Source organism: Filicampus tigris, chromosome 5 (genome assembly GCF_054856515.1).
Source record: "Filicampus tigris isolate MCC_2025a chromosome 5, RoL_Ftig_1.0, whole genome shotgun sequence".
NCBI classification, from domain to species: Eukaryota; Metazoa; Chordata; class Actinopteri; order Syngnathiformes; family Syngnathidae; genus Filicampus; species Filicampus tigris.
In genome coordinates this window covers 20,727,783-20,736,188 of record NC_141221.1, presented here as the reverse complement: position 1 = coordinate 20,736,188, position 8,406 = coordinate 20,727,783, and the positions used below count along the sequence as shown (strand labels likewise).

Below are 8,406 nucleotides of genomic sequence, written 5' to 3'. Positions count from 1 at the left end.
AGTAACATCTGCCCTTAAAGCAAATGCATTTAGTCATTTTCCTAAAATAATATCTTTTGTTTATGGTGTTTATGGGGAAAATGTTTATTTAAAATCACGTCGGACTTCAGGCTGTAATATCAAAGTTTTACTTGGATAATGATCCAGACTGATCCGCTTTGACTGCACTCGAGCAAATTAAAGTGTAATGCATAATTAGGTTGAAAATTGTTGTTTTCATCTGCATTTTGATGAGTAAACTTCATCCAGATCCACAACTTACTGGACCCAAGAAAAAAAATCCTATTTTCAGGTTTCAGATGCTGGTATGATTTCAGATGAAAAATGTTTAAGCTTTGGCAAAGGTCTGAACTGTTCTTGCCAAAGACGAGTGACTAGCTACAAAGGGGACTGCATTTTCAAATGTACTTATGGGTAACACCCTTGATATATCCCACAATCACGAATCAACACTTAAAATATGGTTGCAATGTAATGACATTTATTTTGCACACTGCACTTGGCAAAATGTTTATATTTATTCTGTGATCCCAAAATCCAAATGTGCTTCCGGTACAGAAATCTCTCTTTGGCATGCATAGAATTTGCTTCAACAACACAGATTTGAGAGACTTTGCCACTATTACAATCATATTGACACTGACATTCACTGTAAATACTGTTCTTACATGTCATTCCAACATTGTGTGTTACCGAAGCTAGATTGACAACTCAGGGACTTGGAGCCTGTGAGCATGGAAATACTCTGTGACGTGAAACTGTTCTAAATTCACTGTGGCACATGCTGAAACACACAACAGGATTAGGACAGCTTCAACTTTGGTTGTCTAGATTTCAGGTTTAACAGAAATCAATCTAAAAGTATTATATCAAGAGCCAAGAGGTACGTTATAGCAAGTGCTTTGTGGTCTGATTGCAGGAATAACATTCATTAGAAGTTGCTCACAGTTCATTTTTTGTACATTTCATGTGACTGTCTGAGTGATGCTATAGCACTAGACAGGCACAGTGACAAATGACAGTCGGTCACACACAGGTCTGATACAGATGTAGTATTGCTACAGGGGATCCCAAGTGGGGCCCCAATGTCACATGCCAATGCCCAACATCCCAAATATACATTTTTCATTAAAAAAAAAAATCTACACCTCATGTGTGAAAACATTTAACAGTGCACTCAGTCTTTAAGTCGAATCTACAAGCAATTATTCTCATATCCTGACTTCGTCTAACATAGAAGGCAATATTTTGTAATACATTTAATCTCACCATGTAGAAGGTGAGACATAACACCAGCAATCTATGCACACAGGACGTTATTAAGTGAGAGTTAAAGTGCAAAAACAAATATACAATCATCAGCTAAGCTACAGCAAGTTCTGCCTCAGTTGCATTGGAGACATATCAGGAAGAACATTTATCCATTGAAAGTTTGCGGTGACTCTCCACTCCAGAACATTCAAGGAGTTGAAATTCCAGTGTCAGTCAAAATTTGAATGGCTCAGAAATCTTAACGTGTCCTCTCGTTTACTGGATCAAGTATGGCGAGGGGTGAGGCTTGACATTGAAGACTATCCGGTGATCTCAACGTGACATCATTCGTACAAACTCTGTGCAGAGAAGATAGTAGAAGACTCATGTTGTCAGCTGCAAGTAAGTCAGTAAGCGTCTTTGACTATGAATATTTCAACAAAGTGTTTTTTTTATTACCTTCAAAGTCAACAAGCCCATCCCCATTCAAATCAACCTCCCGCAGAATATCCTCCACTTCATTCAGCCCAACCTGGAAAAACAGGCTGCAACAGTTAGCACAGCAAAATTGCACACTGGACATCTCTCAAAGAAGGATCCATGTTACACTCTAAAAACAGATGGGTTAAAAATAACACAATTTTGGGTCAAAAATGGACCAATCCACTATTTAGGTCAATTTGGCCCAACTTTCTATGGGTTGTTTATGCAGAAAACAACCCAAACAGTTGGTAGTTTTGTACAAAATAACCCCTTAAAATTGAACTGTTTTGTACAAAACAATGCACGAAAGTGGGTCAAATTGACCCAATTAGTGGTTCGGTCCATTTTTGACCCCAAATTGTGTTATTTAACCCAACTGTTTTTAAAGTATGTTGTTAATGTCTTGCAACTAGTACCTGATGTCCCAGGAGCTTACGCATTGCATCTCGGAGCTCAGACGTACTTATGGCACCGTCTCCATTTGTGTCAAACTAGCCGAGCAGAGAATGCAAGGGAACACATATTTGAGAGGACAAATAGATAAAGGAATACATGAAATAGATATTCTTACCTCTCTAAATGCATCTTTTAATTCCTTTATTCCTATCATATCCGCAGTTTCGGCAAGGAGTTTTGGACCCATCAATTGGACAAAATCCTCAAAATCAACATGACCGCCCACTAAAGAAAATGCCAATATAAAATCACTACAACGATGATTTCACAACAACAAATAAACACAGTAATACAATATAAAACAAGTCAGTTCTTACAGTTCATATTTATCTGCTGGCTCAATTCGATCAGCTCCATTTCAGTAGGCATGTATCCCATAGTTCTCATGCAGTTTCCAAGGTCTTTACAGCTGATAAAACCATCCTTGTCCTTGTCAAACTCTTTAAATGCATCCCGCAACTCTGTTCAGCAAAAACAAATGTGCAAAAGTGCGGAGAAAAGAGTATTCATCTTGCCCGATGCTTTCATTTCACTCCTTGTGTATTTGTTTTTGGTGACTCATTGTTGAAGAAAAGTCAACTTACCATCCATTTCCTCTGGACGTAGCTCTCTGTCCTAGTGAGAAAACACAATAAATCATTTGTCAGCACAAGGAAAAAAAACAAAACAAACCATAACTGATGCCCAAACAAAGAGCAGCAATCATCTCCATAAACCAACTGATGTAAACATAAGCAAGTAGAAACTATTTCATGTTTGAATGGGCCACCTCCATGATACAGTGTTCACAAAAGAATGTGAATGTGTCTTCTTATCCCCCCCAATGCTTGCTTACAATGAACGCAACCTTTAAAGGGCAGAGACAGCAGCAGACATATCCCAGAAGCCTCAGGGGTTAACAGCAGAAGGAGTGCGGAGTCTAAACACAACATGGTGTCTTGACGTCAGATCCAAAGATTTGACGACTGAAGGAGCTGGAAACAGCTTTGACGCAAGGGCGCAGGGAGCACAAGCAGACAATTGAATCTGTATTATCAGCACTTCCTGTAACCACGACTGTCAGCTCATCAAACATCAGCACATTCAGTGACAGCAAATTGTTCTCCACGTGCTCACATGCAAGCTGTATTCAGATAGTCGTACAGGTACATGCAGTTTATACATAATATCAGAGTATCACAAATGATCACTATGTGTTTTGCACGTACTCTATATGCGACACCGTTCTACGAAGCCGCGCAAGGAATAATGAGAGAAGAAAACCTAAGTATGTGCATACACTCACCAAATTATTCTTTAGGTACACCGATAAACGTTAATGGAATCCAACTAAAGAGCTGTATCAAGAATTCAGTACTTTTAAAGTTAATCATGCTCTGTTTTGTTGACGCTGTCAGAGAAGTGTGTATTGTTGTCGTAGTGTCATATGTAGTTTTGTAGAGTTGGACCGCATCATATTTAGAGATGTTCCTAATATTTTCCCCCTATCATGTAGCTAAATAAGGTAAACAAATTATTAGAAAAAAAATATGGCCAAGTAGTAGAAGGCCAAGTACATCTACTGTACTGTTGAATTCATGCAATGGCTCAGTACGCTCCACTCTTCAGGCTCAGTCACGCTTCAGTCCTATATGCAATAAATCTTGCGGATAGTTTTGGGTTGTAACCAAGTGGAAATTGAAAGATGTGATGTGGAAAACTGGGTCATTGAAAACTAGCGGCACTGTGAAAGCTGCCTGTTTGCCAATGTATCTCAAACATCAATAAAAACCACGCTTGCTTTAAACCATACAAAATGTTTGCATGTGTTCAGACTTTATTTACTGTCTGCCGAACCTAACTGATGAAGACAAAGCTTTGTCCAAGTATGTTCCTCACTCGGACATTGTGATGTACAGAGGATGTAATCTACAATGAACTCCTAATAGGATCCGAGATAGCCAGCCTGGCTCACCCCTGCTTACAGGACAGAATTCAGTACCGCATCCTCAAGCATCCTTTGATAGCTGGAGCATAACAGTATTAGTATGCAAGACGAGAGTTTTTACCGGTGTCTGTTGTCATAATTGTGAGTGAGTTGTGCAAGAGAATGGAGAGAATGTACTGTATGAAAACAAGTTAAAAGCATTGATAAAAAAGGCCGGCTGCCAAGTTTCCATTCATCACTCATTTCGGTTTACATGACAGAGTGTACAGACTGCCACCTGTACGCTGTCACGGGAACGGTAAACATACTCAGGAGCGGAGAATGATAATACAGTCGCACAGCCACACAAAGACAACATGATGACAACAGTGCTTTTTAGAAAATAGCACAGGTTTCTGACGTTCATTTGGAAGTAGCCCTGCACAAACGCATCAAAGTTGTGCACATCCAACTACAATTCCCAAAACAACAACTGTTAAGTTTGAATAAAAACAGACAGCACATTTTAATTTCATACTGTGACATTCCCTGCTCAGTTCCAGATACAGTTCAAACCAACAATTATTAGAAAGAAAAGCAGAATAGAACACACAAGAATAAGACTCTTACCATTGTGCAGGGTGAATCTAGGCAGTTTCCCAAACCAAAGGCGAAAAATGGCATTAAAAAGGACCAGGTGGACCCTTTCTCTGAAACATTTGCAGCTGGACTTTTGAGAGGAGCGTAAACTCTGGTTTCAACAAGACCCATGTGGACAGAAGAACTACCAAACCTCCAACTTCCCTTTCTGAGTGTGAATGACAGTAAGAACCGTAAGCTTCCCCACTGATACCGTATGTAATAGAATGCGTTCCTGTGACTGTAACTAAAACAGACAAAAGCAGGCCGAGGGCAGAAACAGGAGTACGCCTATTAAAGGGGCGGTGATCCAGTGTTTCATGTCACATTGCCCAAGCGATACAACTCAGCACAGATGCACAGTCACCAAAGGATAAAAATAGCAGAAAATGGCCCCAATAATACCTCGGAATATTTGCATAAACATACTGTATTGTGAGGTGCTAAAAGGTTTCTGGCAATCACTTTTTGGGATTCATTCATTCTTGCCCTCCAAAATGGTCCATTTTACCCACATGACATGCGTCATGTAAGCTGCAGCCTCCGTGCCCCCCCCCACAACACACACATGTCATCCTCTGCCCTCTGCAGGGAGAGACAAGGTCGCTCTGACCTGCAGCAGATACTACGCTCCCTGTAGAGGAGCACACAAATACTGTGTGGGAGCAGCAACATGGAAATGTTATACACGGCAGTGCTCGACCATATGACATGCCGGATGTAACAATGAAACATAGTGTAATGATTACACGGATTAATAAAGGCGCTTGTGCGTCTATGTCTCTTCTCTAGGTTACATTGATGTATTCCCTCTGAATTGTGGTTTTGCGGAATGATTTCTTTCTTATAATTTTGAGACATTCATCGCTTTACAACACAGTACTTTATTTCCAAGCATATTTTGTGACTAACCACTGTCCAGTTTTGTGATTACTTGCGGCTACATTTTGCTTCATACCTAAATGGGAAAAAATTATAACTGCATGGGAAATGAATGATTGAATCCGTGTTTTTCACTGACATATGCAGAAAGGTAAAAAATAAAACATAAAAAGATAGAAGCTCCGTGAGCCCGAATGAGTCAGATTACCTCAGATTGAAATGATGCTCAAAACGGAGCCCGGGGCATTTTCATATCAGTTCGCTACAAACAGAGTTCCCAATAAATCATGCAGGAAGTTAAATTTGGCCACAGGTTTGCACCTCAACTGGAACATTTCCTCTGCCCCAGCACAATCCACTTCAATAAGGAAGGGCTCTCATTGAGAAGGTCTGTAGGAGGATATATTACATAAGAAATGAATTTGTGCAAGGATTGCATGTGTTGCCTGTCCAAAAATGGTAGTACTATATTTACAGACTGTGTAAAGCACATTTGCATATCGACAAAACCTTAATGTGTGTGACGTCTGAAGTCAGTTCGACAAATTAACATGTGGTCAATTAGAACCCTGAAGAAAACAGGGACATTATCTCCAGAAGATTCTTAAAGTGTTGTGTCATTAAATCAGTAATTCATAAAAACAAATAACCAGACTTGAGGTCATCGGTGCATGTGCACTGTTGTGTCCATTTCCCTCCCTCAAAGATCTTATGTTTCACAGGGCCAATTATTTGACTCAAATGTAAATTGGGGCCAAAGAGGAACATGTCACACGCCATCCCACTTATTTTTCCATCGAGTTTTTGGCTTGACCGATACATTGGGGGGTTGAAAATTTTATTTCTAAACATATTTTAGAATATCAAATAAACTGCTGGAGGGGCTTAACTGGGGCTACACAGATTTCTGACAGGGCTATAGGTCGCCTAGCCCCAGTGGAGCACCATCCCTACTGATAACGATTTTCATATAGGGAGTAAAAGTAAAAAGTCGTGGCAAAAATAATCAACTCAAGTACTAGAAAAGTCTACTTAAGTACAGTAACGATGTAGGCTACTGCCTACGTTACTGGATTTTTCTAACGGACCATGCGTGATTTGGCGCAATAGGTAAGTGACAATGGCCCCCTTCAAGGGGGGTCGTACCTGGCCAAAAAGTGAATTGAGGACAGTACGCAGGTTGACATCCGATGCGGAAGAAGCAGCACTGGACCTCCGGGAGCGGCGAGAGGAGGTGCTGGACAGTGGGACCGGGGAGCTGGCCGACGGCGGAGATCTACTGGCCTGGCCAACGCTTTTGGTCAAACCGGCCCTCTTCTGGTCACGCGGTTCGCACAAGGGAGTCCTGTCGTCATGGCTGGCCGAGAACGAGGGCATCCTCGGGAGAGGGCGTGCGCGGCAACGGCGGCGATGCTCCGGCTGTGGGGGTGGCGGTGGCGGTGGCTCTGGTTCGGGCGGTCCGGCCGTGGGAGCTCGATCTTCGCGGTTGTGTTTCCTGCGCCGGTGGTGTCGGTGTGTGCCGCGTTCCCTCACGCCACGGCCGGCCTCACTGTGAGGCTCTGGGGGGTCGAGGTGGCTGTCAGACGCGTGGGGTCGACACTTGACCCGCGTGGATTCAACTCTGTCCAGGGTGTCAGTGAGAGAAGGGTGGCAGAGCGGTCTCCGCGAGCTGACGTCGTTTTCTGCAGACAAGAAAGCCTCATCGGCTGTTCCATTGCTTTGGAACGCGGCGGCGGCGGTGGGACGGTGATGATGGTGCTGATGATGACTTCTCCGGCTCTCTGGCGTGCGTTCGTGGACGTGCGTGGATCTTCTCGATGATGTTTTCAGCAATGAGGTTGTGGAGTCAGATTTTGGAAAGGAGGTGCTCATTGCTGCGGATCTGCTCTGGTATGTGACGGCGGGGTGATCGTCGACATCACGCGTCCTTCCCTTTCCATTGTCGACCAGTTTTCTCCTGCTCGCGATAAGCAGCAGCAGCACCTGCTCGTGTATGTGTGTGCCACACGTGTATGGCAAGCAAATAGGTCCAGAGAACACGGGGATAATATTGACCGCACAGCTTCATACGATCGTTTATTTGCAATCGTCTTTCGTCGTCTTTGCAACCTGATTGATTACACTGGTGATGACATTCTTACATTTTTTTTCAATAAGAGATGCAAGTAAAACTTTTCTCGGTGAATTTATTCCTCTAATTCAGAATCTGCCCTCGTTTTGTTCTCTAACACATCAGGTTTTCATCATAACAACAACAACAACAACAACAACAATAATAATAATAATAATATAATAATAACAACAACAACAACAATAATAATAATAATGATAACAACAATAATGACAATAATAATAATAATAATAATAATAATAATAATAATAATAAAAATACCAATCATAATAATAATAATACATTTAGTAATACTGTATTTATGAATTAAGGGTTCGGTTCAGTAACAGGTCGTTTTTTTCCGTCATATTATAGGCCAAATATCTAAAAACCTTATGAGCTGGGAAAGAAAAGTAAAGCCATTTTTCAAATCAGCGTCAAAAGTACATTTTTTAGACGCATAAAGCCGTCTGATTAAAATGTTCCATTGACCAGTGTTATTTAAGTCCCTATAGCAAGGTTGGCAAAGTATGGCTCACGAGCCACTTGCAGACGGGCCGTTTTTTCAAACCGGCCCACTGAACATTCACATAATCTTCCCCGATTTTCAACTAAGTATGAGAACATATAAATAATTTGTGTGCTATTAGTTTAAACAGACTCTGTTTGTCTTTTAAAT

The 8,406-nt window shown here is 41.5% G+C and overlaps 1 protein-coding gene across 2 annotated transcripts; it reads right to left on the bottom strand.

Moving 5' to 3' along the window:
* Positions 1–459: 459 nt before the first annotated feature.
* Positions 460–7,675, bottom strand: cabp1a (calcium binding protein 1a). Of its 2 annotated transcripts, none has more exons than XM_086031653.1 (7): positions 6,764–7,675; positions 2,775–2,805; positions 2,508–2,651; positions 2,306–2,415; positions 2,151–2,225; positions 1,711–1,783; positions 460–1,610 (listed from the first exon to the last, which is right to left on the bottom strand). In XM_086031653.1, the coding sequence occupies exons 1-7, from the start codon at positions 7,487–7,489 to the stop codon at positions 1,585–1,587; spliced, it is 1,185 nt and encodes a 394-aa protein (XP_085887779.1). In that variant the 5' UTR covers positions 7,490–7,675; the 3' UTR covers positions 460–1,584. The 2 variants fall into 2 exon arrangements, with proteins under 2 accessions (XP_085887779.1, XP_085887780.1); XM_086031654.1 differs by lacking the exon at positions 6,764–7,675 and adding an exon at positions 4,727–5,310.
* Between the last annotated feature and the right edge of the window lie 731 nt (positions 7,676–8,406).